Source organism: Anthonomus grandis, chromosome 22, assembly GCF_022605725.1.
Source record: "Anthonomus grandis grandis chromosome 22, icAntGran1.3, whole genome shotgun sequence".
NCBI classification, from domain to species: domain Eukaryota; kingdom Metazoa; phylum Arthropoda; class Insecta; order Coleoptera; family Curculionidae; genus Anthonomus; species Anthonomus grandis.
This window is the reverse complement of record NC_065567.1, coordinates 21,719,062-21,741,212: the sequence shown is the minus strand read 5'-3', so window position 1 is coordinate 21,741,212 and position 22,151 is coordinate 21,719,062. Positions and strand designations below refer to the sequence as shown.

The window sequence follows — 22,151 nt, the reverse complement described above, 5'->3', positions numbered from 1 at the left end:
TCATAACAATAGAGATTTAGGAACTTTTATATAAAACAAACAAATACCAATTTAAGTAAAAAGTCGACAACTTTTCGAATGTCCAGTGCCGCCAACCTACTATTTCATATTGACATATTTTACGAAACATTTGGGAAATTTAAAAAAAATATATATCTAATGTAGAATATTTTTGAGTTTTTTTTTTTTAAGTTACCTAATTTGTTATCTGGGGGGCAAAGAATCTATTTTTTTAAATTTTGTAATATGTAGTGCTTACTTACTGTGCTTATTAGTCATTAAGGACCAATTGTAATTGTGTCGTTGCAAATTTATTATTCAAAAATATAGCACCAAAAAATAATTTTGATTCTAAAAAAAATATAACCCAACTAAATTAAAATCAATTCAATATTTCGTGTAGTACCCCTTCTCCTTTATAACATCTGCACATCGTCTTGGCATGGACTCAATTAATTTCATAATATAGTCATTGTTCACTTCTTTCCAAGCCTTTTCCACTATTTCAAAGAGAATATTTGTATTAGAGCATGTTAGGTGCCTGATTTTGATGTTAATGTAATGCCATAAATTCTCTATAGGGTTTAGGTCTGGTGATTAAGATGGCCAGACCATTTATTTTTTCATCGGATAGCCACCTCTTAACAAATTGAGAAGCATGTTTTGGATCGTTGTCATGCTGAAATATGGCTGTTAGTGACATGACTTCATCCATATATGGCACTAAATGTGTTTGCAGAAAGTCTTTGTACATGAAACGATCCATTTTGCCCACTATTCTTACTATGGGTCCCATGCCACGAGCCGAGAAACATCCCCATACAAGAATATTTCCCCCTTCATGTCTAACTGTGGGGCAAATGTACTTTTTGTTTAATCTTTGTTCACTGGGGCGTCTGACGTACATCACTCCATCAGTCCTGAATAAATTATGTTTAGATTCATCACTAAATACGACTTTCTTCCAATCAGCTACAGACCAGTGGATATGAGATTGGGTAAAGTGAAAACGAGCCTTGACGTTCTTCTTTGAGAGTAACGGTTATTTGGCGGGGCGACGAGCAGGTAAGTTGGCATCAAGTAGTCTTTTCCTTACGGTACTGGAACTGAGGTTTACTCCTCCACCCTCTTTTAATTTTGCCAAAATTTGGGAAGAAGAGAAAAAAGGATTTTTTTTGGAAATTCGTAGCAGCTGCCTATCCATCCTCAAATTTGTTTTTCTGGGTCTACCAGGAATGGGCGCCGGTGCAGCTGTTCCAGTAAGCCGAAATTTTTTGCAAACTCTGGATACGATTGACCTGTGAAGCCGTAAGCTTCTTGCAATGTCACTCTGCCTGACACCATTTTCGTAATGCTCCACAATAATTTTTCTTACATCACCAGAGACGGTTTTTGAGCGACCCATTTTAAGTTAATTCTGAGATAAAAATTAAAACTTTACAGCAGGTAAATCGATATTTAACTGATAAAATAAATGCGAAACAACAATGTTGCTATATTTATGCACATTGTCTAAATAAACAAACATGAAGTTCCTTACTCGGCATTGGCATTCTTATGATATCTCGGTATATTTATAAATAATACAGAGGCGTGTACTTAAAAGTAAAGAAATAATATGGAATAAATAATGTTTTTGAAAACATCGCTTGTTGCTATATTTATGCACAATACTGTATATATTCAATTTGCCAGTTCAATCATGTGTCAATTTCAGAACAAATCTGATTTATAAATTCTTCATTCAAACCAGTAGGTTACTGCAATATTCACAATACTTATATCGAGCATTGTAAACCTTTAAGTTGAACTTATAATTTCTTTCAAAAGCTTCCTCTGAAAATTTCTATTGGCTTTCCAGAAACCGCTTTGATTAACCATTGAGAAAATCCTTTAAGGATTAATATGTAAAATCAAATTGGAATATTGTCAATTGAAGCAAAATAGATTCTCTTTTTGCATGTTTCAATAAAATAAATCACCCACCCTGGTTCTTAGTTGTCGGTCATACTGGAAATTTCCTTCATACAGTCGGTCATTATTTTGACTAATATAAACACCTTTTGTGTAGCATTTATTTTGAGAGAATTACGTATAATTGTATCAATAAAACACACACGGTTTCAATTCAGTTGCATTTATGTCCCATCGCGAAAATTAAATAATGGCCTCAACAATTTGCGAACAGTTTTTCAACAGAGGTGATTGATTTTGGCTGTTTTTATGTGAGCTCTGAGTAAGTTAATACCTACTTTATCTATTCCGATTTTTCATTTACATGCTCCAGGGGCTTTCTATTACGCTGTACTTTATCCAGTTCTTTGAATCAATTTTTTCTTTCATTATTCCACTTTATAGGAGATTTTGGGTTGAACATGAGTGCCAAGAATCGCATTACATCACATCTGCTGAACGGGATCAGTGTTCAAAGTGCGGCTTCTCCGCACTAGTGAATAAAACTGTTAAATGCATTGCCGGATGTGTATCAAAATAATATAAAGACATCTGTAATAATTTATAATATTAAGCTGAAACAAATCGCACAGCAGACAAATCATTGTAATTGGACAGATAAATATTGTTTTTAACGGAAGTCAGCGGCCGTATCAGCCACCGTTGATTGACGCCATTTATATGCGATTTTTATTGCATTTCAAGTAAGAAATTTGTTTAATTAACTGCCCTTAACATTGCAATATATCAATGTCATCTCCTAGTATAAACATTCAAATATGATCGAACATACTTGACCTTCGGCTAATAATGTTATAATAATATGTAATATTAGCCAGGGATTAATACTCCCATATTACCCATTATCATCCAATTATTTCTCTATAAGCATCCCATTGTGGGAACAAAATTAATGCACTAAGGTAAAGTAGCCAATTTCGGATTGGGAATCAATTATTACTGAATGAAATATATTGTTTCCAATTGACTTGAATAAAAGTGTTAATTATCTTCTTGAGTCAGTTTTTGTATTTGTAATTGTTTTGGTACTATAGATAAGGTCTGTGTTTGTCATATATTTTTCTTTTTGTTAGGCGAAGTTAATATCAACTTGTCAAGGTGAAAAAAAAATTTATCGTAGTTTTCTTATTGTTTCTTGACATTTTTATCGAATTTTGTACACATTTTTTGAACACAAAGGAGCGATTTTTAGTGTAAAAGGTTTTATTAAATTTTTACGAATGACATCCATACAGGGACTATGGATCTAATTTGCTCTAATTTACATAAGGATTTTAAAGAAAGTTTTAGAAAAGTTACTGAAGTATACTATTTTTTGATTCAAAAATATTTAGTAAAAATTACGTGAAGAATGCTCCTTACTTTATGTGTCAAACTCTTGCAAATTAAATTGATTGCAAGCAAATTTTTAAATTAAATTCCACCCTCAGAAATTCCATCATCCAGGATATGAAATTTAATTACGCCATATATGGGGTGTGCTATATTAGTACATATTAACATCCCTTACAAACCAATAATAGCACTATAAAAATATCTCTCTTTTTTCCCAAAGTTTCTTAATAAACCAAAAAATCCTTAATAGAATAAAAGTTCGAACGATACAGAGCATATTTGGCAACCTCATCACGCCCATCATAACTTTGCTCCTTGTAATTTTTTTTAATTAAAAACGTGTATGTAGACCCTAGAGGTAATATAAATTTGGAGATAATTAAAATATATTTCATTTATTAGCAGCCAAATAATTGTAGGTTGAATGCCATGAAATGAGAATGAGAATAAATCTCGGATACAATAATAATTTAATTAAAAGAGCAATATGAAAGGCAAATATAAATAGCTGGAAAAGGGAGGCGAACATGATTATATTGATTAACTTTTAACTGGAACATGCGTAAAATTGGCGAATTTATCCAGTTTGTGTTTACCTAATAAAAAATTAATTCTTACCCAACGAGCTGTGTTTTGAAAACAAACAATTATATCTCCATGAACCAGAAAATTGAAATAAATCTTTCTATTCACTGCGTTAATTAATAAATTTTATAGAATATTTACGAAAAATTGCAATAGTTGCATCTCTATCCATTTTTCTCCGAACGTCAGCCTAGTGTTGGTTGATATCCTAATAGAGGTTAGAGCATGTATCTCTGGAGTAACAGTTGAATCCACTAACTAAAATCAATATTTGGCCCGTTGTCTTTGTTCAGCAGCGTACTCTACTTTTGGGAATAAGAGAAAATCATTTTTAGTGTATGAAATGCATTTAGGTCGCGAGAGAAGCCAAAAATGGAATAATGGAGTGTCGGAAGCATTACAAGAACATATATAGAAGTTCTAGTTTTTTTTTTGTGAGGATTTTATATAGAGTCTTAGTTTTACTGTGAATAGCACTTAAATTCTTTCCATTATCACAATTTTTCTATTTAAATAGGAGCAGTTTAGGACATTTTTACTTTTAGAAACTACAGTACGCACTTTTTATATAACTTTTATTAATAAATTACATAAAAATATTATTCTAGGAAAACACTTTTGGCGCCCAACAAATTTGGTTAATGGCCGCAAGACAAATTAAAATTCTAATTAATAATATAATATCTAATAATCTATTAGAACTAACCGCATAATTTTAAATGGTTTGCTTAGATTCCGCAGGGGAAATTAATTGAAAATATATAAGGCGCATAATGCGTCCGAAACCACCTATTGTCGGTTTGGTGTATAGCGTATACGTAATTTAATTTTTAAATTCACTCCGCGATATTGCTGCGAAAAGAGGAATTGCGGGCACACATCGTCGATTTCCAGTTGATTTTTCTGGAGTAATTTTCAGTTTTTTTGTTTTAATTGTCTGAAATTAAACGAGAAGCCTCTAGTTGCTTTATAGTGCGATTTAATTTGAAAACTAAGGGAAAATAGTACATAATGGCAGCTAGTGAGCTCGAAAAGCATTTTATCGGCTAACAAATTATGTAGCCACTGTAATTAGTGAGCATCTGACAAGGAATTTTAGCGTATAATTGATATTTAGTGGGGCTTTACACGCCCTTAATCATTTTATTACGTCAATTACATCATTAGGTGGTTAGTGGAAATTTAAACGTTTAGGTATAAGATTTATTAACAGAGTGAAGTCTTTTAAAGCTTTCAATGCACCTTACTACTGTCGATCAATTTCTGAATGCAACTCATGGAGAAAACTGAATTGGTCGAGCGACTAATGGCTATCCAGGTCATTGGATTTTATTTATTTTTTTGTTGTCCATGGACATGACAAGAAGGTGGTGGGAGCTGAAACTATTCACAGCTGAAATTTTCCGTTTAGTTAAAGCGGAACGAGATTAAGAGAAAATAAAGTTTTACTGCAAAAACCTGCTGGCATACAGGGAAAGCGTAGAAATTTTACGATTTTCCCATGTTGTTTTTACCACATGTTGGAACGAACTTTTTAAAATCCTGCCATTTATGTAGTTAAGTATTTCGTTGTTTTCCTTTCCTGTCTGTATATTTAGTTGGAACAATTTATGACCGTCCGTTTAAATAAAAAACCGTCTCCGTTGAATTATTTCCGATTTATAAACTTGGACGGTAGCAGGTTCACTTCAACAATCACTTGACTTGTTCGTAAACATACATTACTTTTGAATAATTTTCTATTTAATAACCTCGCATTATAGTGGTAAAATAAAAAAAATATTCAAATTATAAACCGCTCAGGCAACGAAACATTAATGACAAATTTTGAGGTTGCGTTTTATAGAAACTGTACGAATAAAATGATCTCCTTTGAATAATTTCTGATTTATAATCTTGACGTTGGCATTTCCAGTTTAACGGTCATTTGACGTCCGACGGTCATTAACCTAATTTCTTTTGTTAAGTTATTAATTAAGCTCGGCTTACACTGGAATAAACATTGGAAAAAAAAGTATTGAAATTACAACCTGTACAGCAAACGGGACATTAATTACAAATTTTGAGGTTACGTTTTATAATAAAATGGTGCCCGTTGAGTACTTTTTGACTTATAAACTTGACGTTCACACGTCCCGATTTTGACGTCCAGACATTCGTAAACTTCATTTCCCTACAATGGTACCAACGTAAAAAAAATAGTATTAAAATTCAAACTGCACAGTAAATCAGTCGTTAATGATAAATTTTGATGTTTCATAGAAAAGTGTACAGATAAAATGGTTCCCGTTGAATAATTTCTGATTTATAAACTTGGCGTGCACATTTCCAGTTCAACGATCATTTGACGTCCGACGTTCGGAAACTTAATTTCCTATGTTAAGTTATTTATTCAGTTCGCCTTATAGTGGAATCAACATTAAAAACAAAATTATTTGCATTGAATAATCTTTGATTTATAATCTTGACGTTGGCATTTCCAGTTTAACGGTCATTTGACGTCCGACGGTCATTAACCTAATTTCCTTTGTTAAGTTATTTATTAAGCTCGGCTTATACTGGAATGAACATTAAAAAAACATTATTGAAATTACAACCTGCACAGCACACGAGACATTAATTACAAATTTTGAGGTTACGTTTTATAGAAAATGTCTAGAAATAAAATGGTGCCCGTTGAGTACTTTTTTAATTTATAAACTTGACGTTTACACGTCTCGATTTTGACGTCCAGACATTCGTAAACTTCATTTCCTTACAGTGGTACCAACGTTAAAAAAATAGTATTGAAATTCAAACTGCACAGTAAATCAGACATTAATGATAAATTTTGAGGTTATGTTTCATAGAAAAGTGTACAGATAAAATGGTCCCCGTTGAATAATTTCTGATTTATAAATTTGACGTTCGCATTTCCAGTGCAACGATCATTTGACGTCCGAGGTTCGGAAACTTAATTTCCTTTGTTAAGTTATTTATTAAGCTCGGCTTACACTGGAATAAACATTGAAAAAAAAGTATTGAAATTACAACCTGCACAGCAAACGAGACATTAATTACAAATTTTGAGATTGTGTTGTATAGATGAAATATTCCTCGTTGAATAATTTCTGATTTATAAACTTGACGTTCGCATTTCCAGTTCAACGATCATTTGACGTCCGACGTTCGGAAGTTTAATTTCCTTTGTTAAGTTATTTATTTAGTTCGTCTTATAGTGGAATCAACATTGAAAACAAAATTATTTGCATTGAATAATCTTTGATTTTTAAACTTGACGTTGGAATTTCCAGTTCAGCGTCAGTCATTTGACGTCCGACGTTCGTAAACTTTATTTACTTTTGAATTATTTTTTCTTTATTAAACTGCACTGCAAACGAGAAATTATTGGTAATCTTAAAGTTATGTTTTATAAAAAATGTGTACAAATGAAATGGTCCTCGTTAAATAATTTCCGATTTATAAACTTGACGTTGGCATTTGCGGTTCAATGGTCTTTTGACGTCTGACGTTCGTAGACTTTATTTACCTTTGAATGATTCTCTATTTACTAAACTTGCTTTACAGTGGTACCAACATTGAAAAAAATTATTGAAAATGCAAATTTCACCGCAAGCGAAAGGTTATTTATAAATGTTGAGGTTTTGTTTTATAGAAAATGTGTAAAACTAAAATGGTGCCAATTGAATAATTTCCGATTTACAAACTTGACGTTGGCTTTTTCAGTTCAACGGTCGTTTGGCGTCCAACAAAGTTTACGTACATTTACTTTTCAATCATTTTGTATTTATTAAACTCGCCCTACAGTGATACCAACATTAAAAAAATTGAAATTGCAGACGAGTCATTAATGACAAATTTTGAGGTTATGGATTTATAGAAAATGTGTACAAATGAAATGGTGCCCATTGAGTAATTACCGATTTATAAACTTTACATTGGCATTTCCAGTTCAACGGTTATTTGACGTCCACTGTTCGTAAACTTGAAACGTTAAAAAAATACCAACGTAGAAACATTAATGGCAAATTTTAAGGTGGTCCTTTATAGTACATTTGTATAGATAAAATGGTCCCCGTTGAATAATTTTTGATTTATAAACTTGACGTTGGCATTTCCAGTTCAACGGTCTTTTGAGGTCCAACATTCATAAACTTGAAACGTTAAAAAATACTAACGTACCCACAAATTACGAAACATTAATGATAAATTTCAAGGTTGTGTTTGTTGTTTAAAATGTTTTATAGAAACTGTGTATAGATAAAATGGTCCCCGTTGAATAATTTCCGATTTATAAACTTGACGTTAGCATTTCCAATTCAACGGTCAACCGACGTTCGTAATAACTTAATTTGGTGAGTTATTTATTAAGCTCGCCTTGCCGTAGTACGAATTTTGAAAAAAAAATTTATTGAAATACGTTGCATAGTAAATGACAAATTTTGAAATGTTTCATGATGGTGGCAGCTTCAGTTCAACGTTCACTTGACGTCCAACGTTGGCAAACTTGGTTCCTTTTAATTAATTTTCTATTATTTATTAAACTTGCCTTACAGTGGTACCACCATTGAAATTACAAATTGCACAGTAAACGAGACGTTAATTTATGGAAAAACCTTTAGAGATGAAATTATTTGCGTTGATTGACCTTCGACGTTCACTATTTTTGCATAATTTTTGATTATTTATTAAACTCTAAAATTGAAGGAATTGAGGATTTTGATAGTTCGATAGACCAGTTCACAGCAAAATATGAAAAACAGTGATACCAACCTTGCAAAACAAATTAAAATTTCGAATTGTACAATAAACGAAACATTATTAATACATTATGAGGATATGTTTCATGGAAAAATTGGCAAAACTGCTGGATATTATGTTAATTTTACCATTTTTTTCTTAAAATAACAGAAATTTATTTTGATTTTTTTCTGAATTTAAAGTGAAAAAAACAATTTCACCCCCCCAAGCAAGTTTGCTCAAAAAGAGTTTTTTTTAAGGTATGATTTTTCAACATTTTCCCTCCATGGACAGTCAAATCAAGCAATTCTAATAATCCATTTATGCACAACTTGAGCACGAGGAAAAAAAATTGAATAACCCCAATTCATGTATACACATATCGAATTATCCCCCTCCCTTCGTCTCTCTCCCTTGTATTTGCGATTCTGGGATGCACGTCAATTGAACGGAATAACTTCTAATTGAAAAAGATAAGTCTCGGTAAAAAATCCTGATTTGTAAAAATGAACGTGGGTGACGAAGCACAACTACCCCAACGAAAAAAGACAAAAATTGGCATTGGAACATTGTCTTTTAGTTGGTAGTATCGATATGTGCGCAAACCGGTTGCGCCTCGCTTCATTCACATTTTAGCCAGTCAATATCCATACTTGTTTCAGACTTCCAGACCGTAGGCAGTGGAATTTACCATTTCAGTGTCATAGAGCCACGTTTTTCGCTTATCGCACCTCCATTCCCGGTAAGTGCTTTTTCATTTTATCCTTATTGTGAGCATAAAAGCTTTTGACGTGTGTCACTTGGACTTTTTAATGCCATTTAATCTCAGACCTTTGTATTGAAATTGATCTTCAATTTAAAATTTCCCCTTTTGAGAAAATACTTTAAATGAATTTAAAGGCAATGATATTTTCTCAGAAACTTTGTGTTTTGTGAGGTTTTTTTAATTTAATTTTTCTTGAAAGTCTTTTTAAAAATTCTTGCGTAACAAAGTGTGTCAAGGGTAGCGAAGTAGGTCAGACGAAAATTTCTGCCTGAATGACATTCATCCCACACGATTAACTCTTCCCTTTGGTTCTCTCCTCTCTTCACTGCCCCTTGATGTTAATATTTAAGATAAATTCGTCTATTGAAATTTATCCACGTTTGTTTAATTTATTCCTGAAATCTTACTTAGTAATAGAAGCATAACGTTAAGTTCTTGCTGCTTACTGTTCAGTGACCCCCCTAAGATCCCGATTTTCTCTATTGATTTTATTTATTATTTCGCCAGATCCGAAATTTTCATTATCAATTTTAATTTGACAAACTGTTTCGCGTGTATTTTAACGTGATGTTTTTGGGCCTTAATTTTGTAAATTCGCCGATTAACAGGGAAATTATTTTATGTACCTTAAAATTGAAATTGTTTGTTTTAGTGCATAATAGGGATAAGCGCTCGTTAAATTATTTAAAACCAGTGACGACCATGTGTGGCTTTTTTTTTTAATTTTTTGTTGTTTGGGTAAATCAACTGCCTTTTTAATGCAACTTTTTTTTTCTTTACTTTTCAAAGTTTTTCAAAAAAATCACACAAAATTTGAAAACGGGCGTTAAATGAAAGCAAAGTTTTAAAATTCCGTGTTATGTGACACTCCTTTCCCTATCTATGATATTTGTTTCTTGATTAAAATCAGAGCATTCGTGTTTTCAATCAATTATTTTTTATATTTTTGGTAAGTATGTACAGGGTGTCCCAAATTCGAGAGTTGCCATTGAGATCTTGTAAATCATAATTAATAATAAAAAAAAATACAAAAAAAAACATTTTTTTTCAAACAGTATCAAATTACGCTACTTTGCCTCAATTTAATCGATTTTGCATTTTCCGGTTTTTCAGATCCCTATAGTCATCCTCAAATTCATAGATATAAAATAATTAAATATTTGAATGAATTTGTAGATATTATATTCGGGCATTTTAGTTAATATTTTTTTTTAAGTTATTAATATTTTCATAGGAATTTTTGGTTATTACACAGAGATATAAAACAAGTAACCGTTTGGATTAATTTGTAGATATATTCGGGCTTTTTTAGTAAATTTTATTTTTGTTATGTGTATTTTTGTACTTTCAGGTTATTTTATTGCACCAGCTCTGTATTTAAAAGTCATTTATTGGCGAAACTGAATTGTAATTTTTTTTATAAAAATTTTTGGTTATTTGCTTACTTGAAGGGTACTTGATTGTACAAATTAAAAAAAGTGTACAAATTTTAGGCAATAGTTTCTAAATAAGAACAAAGTATAAGTTTTTTTAAAAATATTTTTATACTTCTTAGATATTTTATTGTCTCTAATAATCTCTGGATTTTTAAATTATTGAAGAGGCATTTGTTGGAAAAATTGAATTATTAATTTTTTTACTGGAATTTTTGGGTATTTGCTTACTTAAAGGGTTCTTAATTTTACAAACTAAATAAAAATGTACATATTTTAGACCACAATTCTAAATCAAAACAAAGTAAATTTTTTTTTAAATATTTTTATAATTCCAGGGTTTTTCATTGCATAATCTGTATTTTTAAATTATTGAAGAGGCATTTGTTGGAAAAATTGAATTGTTAATTTTTTTACTGGAATTTTTGGCTATTTGCTTACTTAAAGGGTACTTGATTGTACAAATTTAAAAAAATTGCACAAATTTTAGGCCATAGTTTTTAAATCAGAACAAAGTATATATATTTTTTTTTAATATTTTTCTAATTTTAGCGTATTTTATTGCATAATCTCTGGATTTTTAAATTATTTAAGAGGCATTTGTTGGCAAAATTGAATTGTTCATTTTTTTGTAGGAATTTTTGGTTATTTGCTTACTTAAAGGGTACTTGATTGTACAAATTAAAAAAAATTGTACAAATTTTAGGCCATAGTTTCTAAATCAGAACAAAGTATTTTTTTTTTAATATTTCTATACCTCCAGGATATTTTATTGCATAATCTCTGAATTTTTAAATTATTTAGGAGGCATTTGTTGGAAAAATTGAATTGTTAATTTTTTTACTGGAACTTTTGGCTATTTGCTTACTTAAAGGGTTCTTAATTGTACAAATTAATTAAAAATGTACAACTTTTAGGCCATAGTTTCTAAATCAGAACAAAGTATTATTTTTTTTTTAATATTTTTATACTTCCAGGATATTTTATTGCATAATCTCTGGATTTTTAAATAATTTAAGAGGCATTTGTTGGAAAAATTGAATTGTTAATTTTTTTACTGCAATTTTTGGCTATTTGCTTACTTAAAGGGTTCTTAATTGTACAAACTAATAGTCAGGGAACAGACAGTCGAAAAGACGCTTCTAAAACATCGACCTGTGCACTCGAAGATATACTTTTGAAAAAATATGTACTATGTGGGGCATGAGTTCACGGATGCAAATCTGGAGGGCTCCATTAAATAAGCAATTGCAAAAAAGAATAAAAAAATATTTTTCAATTATTTTGATTTATCGTAAAAAAACAATTTTTAGTGTTTAACTCGCGATTGTGACGCCGTTTTTCAATATTTTTTCAAAATTCTTGCAGCATTCGAAAGCCTAATCATTCTAGATTTCAACGCAATAACAAAAAAAAATATTGTATTTATACAGAATTTTTCAGATTATTTAAAAGGAGGCGCGGGTACCAAACCTGAGGAGAACATTTCAACATCGAGCAAATTTTTGAACGGTTGAAGATAGATATATGATTAATTAACGAAAAATGTGCCAAATGGAATGTAAAAGTTTTTGGTGAAAAAAAAAATTATCTACTGGTAACGGTTTGCGAAATACGATTTTTTTTGTCAAGCGCTGAAACAGCTACTTCGCTGCTCGCCAGAGTCTGGTGCGATGGTGCGACGCGACTCGGCGGCGTATATCGTCTCTGATATTAAACATACAGACAGAGCTATAATGTAGAATGTTGTGAATATTTTGGCCTTTACCGGCAAGAAAAACTTTTAGTTGATAATTACTAATTTTGATCTAAACATCGGGAAATACAAACAACAGGGATTAAATTGGGTGAATAGAGAAACAAATATATTTATTTAAACTAATAATTTATATCGACACTATTTATTTGTATATTATAATAAAAACAACTATAGGATAATGATAACACAAAAATAAAAAATAAATTTACTTCGGAGTAGTTACATTATAAACTATATAAGGCTAAAAAAATATATCAATATATTTAGGTAACTAAACTAACTTAATTTAATTTTAAAGAACACCCACCCTCGCAATAACAACCTATTATACAATCTAGCCCAGCTTTTAAACAACTACAATTTTTAGTACATTGAAGTTTGCATTTGCAGCACACATTTGATTGGTTCGGGGTTGAGAATTTCTGGGTTTATTAAAATAGCGCTCTTCCAGACAATCAATTGATACGCAGCTCTTAATATATGTTGATGAAATGCATCCTAAATTATTTAAGAGGCATTTGTTGGAAAAATTGAATTGTTAATTTTTTTACTGGAATTTTTGGTTATTTGCTTACTTACAGGGTTCTTAATTGTAAAAATTAAATAAAAATGTACAACTTTTAGGCCATATTTTCTAAATCGGAACAAAGTATAATTTTTTTTTTTTTTGAATATTTTTATACTCCCAGGGTATTTTATTGCACAATGTCGGGATTTTTAAATTATTTAAGAGGCATTTGTTAAGAGGAAAAATTGAATTGTTAATTTTTTTTATAGGAACTTTTGGTTATTTATTACTTAAATGGTACTAAATGGTACAAATTTACAAACACTTTAGGGCAAAGTTTCTAGACCACTGAGCTATTTTATGGTAAAACCTATGACCGTTTGTATATTTCCAGAAATCTTTAGTAATTTATGACGCATTTTTTTTTGAATTAAAAAAAGACATTTTTTTAATTAAGGGATATTTGATTGCACAAATTTAAAAACCCTCGGGATGATTTTGTGAGTATTTTTATACTTTCAGGCATTTTTGTCAATGGATTTTATTTCACACATTTTAAAACCATTGAGTGTTTTATATTACATTATACTAAAGGCATCTTTGAGCTATAAAAAAATCTAATAAATTAAAAATAGAATCATTTGCAATTTTGAACTGGTTTTTTAGTACAAATTTTTAAATAGTCCTAAAATCTATAAACATTTTAGTACATTTGGTACATTACCATAGGCGGAAAACTAAATTAATTATGTATAAACAATCAAAAATTAGGCGTATGTGTGTTTTTTTTTTATCAAGAGAGATTCAATTACTTGACTTAATTTTTATTGATTATAGGAAAATTGTTGTTTTTCGTTAAAAATTGCCAAAAAAAAAGCATGAAAATTGGTGAAAAAAAATTGTGCATTACTCAGCCAGAAAAAATTGTTTATTTATTACATTAATTATGACCCTATTAATTAAAATTCCCTTTTGTTTCAAACGATCTATTATTTCATTGTTTCCTTGAATAACTAGCGTATTATTCTGAGGAGTAATTCAGTTATTAAAAGTGTTAAGCTTTTGCAAATATTTCCTAGTAAAAGTTTCATAGTTTTGCCACCATCTAATGAAACTTTAATGCGCCTTATTTAATATTTTATTAAAAACAGTCGAAACTGTCGCAGCACCGAAAATGCTATAAATAACGCGAAGGCTGCATCTCCTGATTGAATCTCGAATTGATAAAAGTGAGGGGGTCACTAACAGAGATATGTTATTTTTTTGCCATTTATCTTTTAATTTCCTGTTAGTTTTAAATAATTTTTCCAGAAATATTCGCATTTTAGCACAAAATTCTGTTAATATTTTATTCTACTTGTCCTAAAAATAAACTTAGTCAAAGGACCTTTTTATTTAATTAGTTTAAGAACTTAAGATAAAAGAATGTCTGCTGAAGGAAATTCCTTGAGCTGCAGCAGGGCTTTTACTTTGGCGGAAGTTATTTTTTTAATTTCTTACGAAATTTTTATTATCAAAAGCGCATATATAGAAAATGTTTTATTGTTTCAGCCAAAGATTGACCCATAGACAACTGAAATGGCTTTCGCTGGGTTAAAGAAGCAAATAAACAAAGCTAATCAGGTAATTATGGTATCAATAATATTTTCCACTTTTTAATGTCAATTTTTATTACAGTATGTAACAGAGAAAATGGGTGGTGCCGAGGGCACCAAATTGGACTTGGACTTTATGGACATGGAAAGGGTAAGCCAGTAATAACCGTTAATTACAAAAATTAAATCTTCCGGTTTAATAAATCCCCCCCTTAGATCTCCTTATCGAAAAGTAATTTTCACCTTTAAATCCCATTTCTCGTTTTCTTCTTGCCTGCTTTCGTAAAGGGTGTGTATTTAGGAACGTGAAGGAGATATCGAAGAACTTTTTTTTTTGTTATGGAAATTGATTTTTTTAGGAGTGAGTAAATTACACGATTAAGAAGTTTAAGGTATTTTGTAAGACCACTAGATGCTAATCAAAATTTAACTACCCTAATAAAGCACTTACTCTTCTCCATAGTATATGCTACAATCTGCGAAATAATACGCTCTAGTAGTAGTTGCTCTATTTTAAGTGAACTTAGTGCATTAGCAACTTAAATGATTTTTATTGGTAAATGGCGGAACGTGCATCGCAGAAAAGTTTACATAGGTACATTAGGTATAATATTTATCTTAAATTATTTAGGGAATTATCGTGAATCATGCAGTTTTATGCTAAGGAACTCATCTTTGTAATAAAATCCGAGCTATACAGGGTGTCCCAGCGAAAACGAAACAGAGCTATTATCGCTATGAAAAAAAAAATTTTTTTCAAAAATCTCGGACACGTCGATTTTATTTTTGAGGGGGACAACTTTTCCTTACCAAGGCACCCTCATACCAGTAACCCTCTTCTGCATGCTGCTCGTGAGGAGTGAGAATACATCCGCAGGAAAGTTTTCATAATTTGATACGAGGAATGCTGCAAAGACTTCAAGCGGTCATTGCAGCTAGAGGTGGCAATACACGTTATTAAGAATTCATTATGGGTCTATTGTTTTATTTTTGCATCAAAATTGAAGTTAGTGAAAATCGATGCTTTTCCTTGTATTGAATTTAGTTACTTAAATCTCGTTTTGTTAAATAGAATATAATTGTTTTTGTTAATTAATAATGCATAGTTAACAATGCTTATAAGTTTGCTTATTTTTTTATCTTTATTAAAAAAAAATCTCTAAAAATCAAGTGGTGCGATAATTTTGTCTAGGAGTTTATATTATATATCAATTAGTTACATTCATCATATAGTCTGGTTTGGTGATCAACTAAATAAGTGACCTTTAGGCATTTTGCTCCCCCTATGGAAAATTCTGGTTATAGAGTCTCGTCGATTGTTGCTCAATGTGTTTTCCTCTATTCTCGTGAAAAACAATACTGTAAGCGGGATCCGATGGCTTTAGTGCTGACATCCATGCATAGAGGATTCGATCAATATTAAACCAATAAGAAAAAATCAACTGGCTATGTGACAATGGTTGTTGAGAATCAATCAGGAGAGCTAAACCTGATGTCAGTGAATTAAAGTTACTCGAGTTCTATGGTTGGCAAATTAAAAACGAAAAATGCGTTGATATGAAATATCAAAAACTCCAATAAATTTGTGCTTTCACAGGTATTTTTCCAGAAATTCTCACAATAGGTGATTTCTTTACATAAATGGAGAATATCAGTATTTCAATTCAAAGCGAACATTATTCAGAAAATGTTAAAGAATTGAGTTCATGCCAATTTAAAGTGCACGTCCCAGTTATGACGTTATTGCTAACTAAAAAGTTTTTCAAAAATATGGTCTTTGCGTTTTTATTGATTTCTTGAAGATATATGATTCAGTTGACCACAGTGCTAAGAACACTTTTTAAGACTAAAGCAGCTACTCTTGACAACTCCTTAAACTAATTAGAGTTAGATATGTTCCTCTGACATTTACATTGTAAGGAGCATTTATCTCCTTTTAATATAATCTACCCTACACAGTAATAAAATTAATTAAACCCCTGTAAACCCAGTAATAAACGAAATTATACAATTGTACATAAAATCATCATCTATACAAACGCCTACAGAAAATGATATCGGGGCAAAGGTAAACTCAACCCCCGCAAATTTGCAATTTACCATCCGGAATCAGTTCCGGCTGTAAATAACTTCCGGTTTTGAATTAATATATTTTTGAAAAACTGGGAATTATTCGTCTTGGAAATTTTATATAATTAAAAGCGAATTTTATTACTTTCAACAAGAATTACACATGAGTGCGTAAAAACAATAAAATTAGCTTGAATTGATTATGAAAATATATTATATAAACGCGAAATTATTAAATTGGCCGGTTATCGAGAGCTTTCTCTTTTTTGTCATTTTAATTTCGATAAATAAAAATCTGTTTAGTGCTTTTAAAAGGACTTTTTCCCTAGTTTTTTACTTTCTGCTCTCTTTCTATGTTAGAGTTCTTTTAAAATTAAATATTTCAATGAGTCTGCAGTTAAATGAAAATATTTTTGAAAGACATAAAAAATTACTAAATAAGGCTGGAATAAAACAAACAATTATTTTAAATTCGTGGGAAATAAAAAAATGTTCCAAATGTCCTGCATTTCCAATATCTGAAGTAAAATATTTTTTTTTAAATAATATGAAAAAATTACTATGAAATTCTGGAATAAATTAAAAAATATGTATAATAAAATACTCATAATAATCCAGATTAAGTAAGAAATTATTCCATATTTTTGGCATTTGCAACACTTGGAAAACTAAAAAAAATATTTCAGAAACCTGAAATAAAACAGTGAATTATTTGAATATCCTAAAAAGTAATTATTTTAAATATGTGGAAAATAAAAAAAATATTCCAAATTTCCAATATCTCGAATAAAGTGAAAAATTATTTATTTTTGTGTGAAAGACATGAAAAACTATGTCAATGACACCAAATGCCGTGAAGACATACATAATTACTATAAAAGGCTGTAATAAAAAAAAATATATTTTAAATGCCTGAAAGAAAAATATTCCAAATTTCCTACATTTCCAATATCTGGAATAAAATTAAAAATTATTCACATTTGACTTTATTTACATTTACAGTGACATCAAATACCTTGCAAAATTATTATAAAAAAGTGGATTCCAAAAGTCTAGAATTAAAACAAAAATTATTCCAATGCCAGGAGGATTAAAAAAAATACTCCAAAGCCTGGAATAATACGATGAACTATTTTAATACTTTAAAAAGCCTAAATATTATTTTAAATGCCTGGAAAAACAAGATTCCAAATTTTCTGCGTTTTCAGTATCGGTAATAAAATAAAAAATATTTCAAATGCCTGGAAAAAAAATTATTCTAAGTTTCCTGCATTCCCAGCGTTCAGAATAAAATAAAAAAATATTTGAAATACCTGGAAATTATTACAAAAACCGGGAATCAAATCAAAAATTAATTCCAAGTCAGGAAGATTAGGAAAATGACTCCAAAAGCCTGGAATAAAACGATGAAACATTTCATTGCCCCAAGAGGCATGAACATTAGTTTAGATGCCTGGAAAATTTAAAAAAAAAAAGAAATAAATTATTTGAAATACTTGGAAAATTAAAAAAAAAAAAACTCAAACAAAAATAAAATTATTATAAAAGCGTGGAATAAAATTCAAAAAAAAATTTGAAATTTCTGGGAAATTAAAAAAAAACAAATTTTCTGAATTTCTAACACCTGGAATATCTGGAACATGTAAAAAAAGAACCTACAATCAAATCAAAAATTATTTCCGATGCCAGGAAGATTAAGAAAATGATTCCAAAAGCTTGGAATAACACGATGAATTATTTTAATACCTTAAAACGCGTGAACATTATTTTATATGCCTGGACGCTTAAATAAAAAAAAATAATAATTTGAAATACTAGACATTATTCACATTTACATTGACATCAAATGCCTGGAAGACATATAAAATTATTTTAAAAGGTTAGGATAGAATAAAAAAAATATTTTAATAATCTAGAAAAGTAAAAACAATATTTCAAAAGCCTAGAATTAAACCAAAATTTATTTTTAATGCCTGGAAAATGAAAAAAGATATTAAAAATATCTGAAATAAGTTATTTAAATTTTTTTGAAATAAATTTAAAACTATGTCAATGACATCAAATGCCCGAAAGACAAACATGATACTAAAAATAAATTAAATTCCTGGTAAATTTAAAAAAAAATTATTCTAAAGTTTCTGCATTTCAAATATTTTTTTGTTTTATTTCAGCTATTGGAAATGCAGAAACTTTAGAATATTTTTTTTTTAAATTTACCAATAATTTAATTTATTTTTAGTATCATGTTTGTCTTTCGGGCATTTGATGTCATTGACATAGTTTTAAATGTATTTCAAAAAAATTTAAATAATCTATTTCATATCATATATAGACTATTTCAGATATTGGAAATGCATGAAATTTTTAATATCTTTTTTCATTTTCCAGGCATTAAAAATAATTTTTAGTTTAATTCTAGGCTTTTGAAATATTGTTTTTAATTTTCTAGGTATTTAAAATATTTTTTTTAGTCTATCTCATCCTTTTAAAATAATTTGATATGTCTTCCAGGCATTTGATGTCACTGTAAATGTGATTAATGTCTAGTATTTCAAATTAATATTTTTTTTTATTTGAGTGTCCAGGCATATAAAATAATTTTCACGCCTTTTAAGGTATTAAAATAATTCATCGTGTTATACCAGGCTTTTGGAATCATTTTCTTAATCTTCCTGGTATTGGAAATAACTTTTAATTTAATTGTAGGCCTTTTAAAATTTTCCAGATATTCCAGGTGTTAGAAATTCAGAAAATTTGTTTTTTTTTAATTTCCCAGAAATTTCAAATATTTTTTTAAATTTTATTCCACTCTTTTATATTAATTTTGTACGTGTTTAAGGCATTTGATGTCATCGTAAATGTAAAAAACGTCAAATGTAAATAATTTTGTATTGTATTCCAGATATTGAAAACGCAGGAAATTTGGCATCTTTTTTGTTATTTTCCAGGTTTCGAAATAATTTTTCATTTTATTCCAGACTTTAACATGTCTTTTAAAAAAATGTAAACTTTCATTTTATGTCAGATATTAGAAATGCAGGAAATTTAGAATGATTTCTTTATTTTGCAGGTATTTAAAATAATGTTACGCCTTTTAGAAATAATTTTTAATTTGATTTCAGGATTTTGAATTTTTTAAAAAATTTTCCAAGTATTTCAAATAATTTATTTTTTTTTTTTAATTTTCCAGGCATCTAAACTAATGTTCACGCCTCTTGGGGCAATGAAATGTTTCATCGTTTTATTCCAGGCTTTTGGAGTCGTTTTCCTAATCTTCCTGACTTGGAATTAATTTTTGATTTGATTTCAGGTTTTTGTAATAATTTCCAGGTATTTTCAATATTTTTTTATTTTATTCTGAACGTTGGGAATGCAGGAAATGTAGAATAATTTTTTTCCAGGCATTTGAAATATTTTTTATTTTATTACCAATACTGAAAACGCAGAAAATTTGGAATCTTGTTTTTCCAGGCATTTAAAATAATATTTAGGCTTTTTAAAGTATTAAAATAGTTCATCGTATTATTCCAGGCTTTTGGAGTAATTTTTTAATCCTCCTGGCATTGGAATAATTTTTGTTTTAATTCTAGACTTTTGGAATCCACTTTTTTATAATAATTTTGCAAGGTATTTGATGTCACTGTAAATGTAAATAAAGGCAAATGTGAATAATTTTTAATTTTATTCCAGATATTGGAAATGTAGGAAATTTGGAATATTTTTTATTCAGGCATTTTAAATATTTTTTTTTTATTCCAGCCTTTTATAGTAATTATGTATGTCTTCACGGCATTTGGTGTCATTGACATAGTTTTTCATGTCTTTCACACAAAAATAAATAATTTTTTACTTTATTCGAGATATTGGAAATTTGAAATATATTTTTTATTTTCCAGATATTTAAAATAATTTTTAGCCTTTTTATGATATTCAAATAATTCAGGGTTTTATTTCAGGTTTCTGAAATATTTTTTAAAATTTTCCAAGTGTTGCAAATGCAAAAAATGTGGAATAATTTCTTTGGATTATTATGAGTATTTTATTATACATATTTTTTAAATTTATTCCAGAATTTCATAATAATTTTTTCATATTATTTAAAAAAATATATTTTACTTCAGATATTGGAAATGCAGGACATTTGGAACATTTTTTTATTTCTGAAAATGAAAAAAGATATTAAAAATTTCATGCATTTCCAATATCTGAAATAAATTATTTAATTTTGTTTGAAATACATTTAAAACTATGTCAATGACATCAAATGCCCGAAAGACAAACATGATAACTAAAAATATCAAACTAAAAATAAATTAAATTCCTGGTAAATTTAAAAAAAAATTATTTTAAAGTTTCTGCATTTCCAGTAGCTGAAATAAAACAAAAAAATATTTGAAATGCAGGGGAAATTTAAACAAAATAATTAAGTTTCGTGAATTTCCAATTTTTGGAATAAAATAGAAAATGAGTTTAAATTAACTGGAAAATTAAAAAAAAAAACTTTCTGCATTTCCAATATCTGAAATAAAATAAAAAGGTATACAAACCTTCTAAAAAAGTTTGGATTAAAATAAACAATTATTTAAAATAACAAAAAGTATTAAACAAATTACTTTAAAAACCTGGAATGAAATCAAAAATTATTCCAAATTTCCTGCATTTCAAATGCCTAAAATAAAATGAAAGCTTATTTACATTTTTAAAAGTTATAAACAACTGTTCCAATGACATCAAATGCCTGGAAGACATACAAAATTACTTTAAAATCCTGAAATGAAGTCATCAAAAGTCATTTCAAGCGCAAGATTAGATAACTCCAAAAGCTTGCTTGGAATTAAATGGAGAATTATTCCAATATCCTAGAAAGTGTGAAAAGCTATTTTTATTGCCTGGAATCAATGAATAATGTAATTGAAAGAACGAAAATTACTTTAAATATCTGGAAGGAACCTGGATTACCTGGAACAATTGTAAATTACTTAACAAAAGTCTAATAAGAATTGTATGCCTCAAAGAGTTAAAAAATGTCTGAGACATTTATAGTTTGAGGTAATCAATTTGTATTAATAATTCGGTTGAAAAAATAAAATAAAATAAACACTACTAATTAATTTTATTAAAACAGAGTACTAAAATGGATTGAGAATAAAGAATTACAACACTAGGTTACTACACAAAAATTGGAATCTCTTATATACGACACAATATGGACCTGTAGAGAAGTAAGGAACTGAAAAGTAAATGCAAGAGCAAGTTGAATTGAGAATAATTAAATTTAAAAATAAATGGATCCGGAACACTGTTATAATATCAAATGAAGGTATTAAACGGATTCTAGTCATTCTTATCTTAGTTAATTGACCACGGTCTCCCATAGCATTATATA

At 29.1% G+C, this 22,151-nt stretch overlaps 1 protein-coding gene across 8 annotated transcripts in view; it reads left to right on the top strand.

Moving 5' to 3' along the window:
* LOC126748398 (endophilin-A) overlaps positions 1-22,151 on the top strand; it is a 52,656-nt gene that overhangs the window by 6,589 nt on the left and 23,916 nt on the right. For 7 of the 8 annotated variants that reach the window (XM_050457618.1, XM_050457617.1, XM_050457621.1 and 4 more), the window contains exons 2-3: positions 14,652-14,723; positions 14,778-14,846. In XM_050457618.1, the coding sequence (XP_050313575.1) occupies positions 14,679-14,723; positions 14,778-14,846 (114 nt within the window). In that variant the 5' untranslated portion in view covers positions 14,652-14,678. Of the gene's footprint in view, positions 1-9,296; positions 9,377-14,651; positions 14,724-14,777; positions 14,847-22,151 lie in introns of all 8 variants that reach the window. The other variant, XM_050457615.1, reaches the window with a different exon arrangement.